The 388-nt window shown below is 48.2% G+C and overlaps 1 protein-coding gene across 1 annotated transcript in view; it reads left to right on the top strand.

The window, feature by feature from the left end:
* Positions 1–344: 344 nt before the first annotated feature.
* The window catches only part of RMDN2 (regulator of microtubule dynamics 2), a 42,125-nt gene continuing 42,081 nt past the window's right edge, over positions 345–388 (top strand). The window contains 1 exon segment of the mRNA XM_009702362.1: positions 345–388. Within this exon segment, the coding sequence (XP_009700664.1) occupies positions 345–388 (44 nt within the window).

The raw sequence follows: 388 nt of genomic DNA, 5'->3' as shown, positions 1-388 counted from the left end.
CGGAAAATCCGCTTATGTGAGTTTCTCGCGTTAAAGCAAACAAACAAACAAATCCCAAGATGCGGAGCAGGTTAAAAGTGAAGGCTGCGGTCCTGCGCGCCTGCCGATGCAGAAGTGTCTGCCCCCCCCCAACGCCCCCAAACCGAGAACCGTCTCCGTTTTGCTGTCACAGCACGTAGCCGTTTATTGCAGAAGCTGCTGGAGTTGTAACTTTGTATCTGCAGCATACGCCAGTTGTTCCAGCCTTACACCTGCGCGACTTAAAAGCAAAGTCGTTTGGGTAGAGTAGGAAAAACATCTTTAACTCTGTTATTGTTGTCTCACAATTTTAGGAGAGCGCAGAAATGTCTCCTTTCGAAAATAAAGGACTAATACTGGGCGTAATGGC

The sequence above is a fragment of the Cariama cristata genome, unplaced genomic scaffold (genome assembly GCF_000690535.1).
Source record: "Cariama cristata isolate BGI_N322 unplaced genomic scaffold, ASM69053v1 scaffold5046, whole genome shotgun sequence".
NCBI classification, from domain to species: domain Eukaryota; kingdom Metazoa; phylum Chordata; class Aves; order Cariamiformes; family Cariamidae; genus Cariama; species Cariama cristata.
Note: the sequence above shows the minus strand (reverse complement) of the source record. Positions and strands in the feature narration are given on the sequence as shown.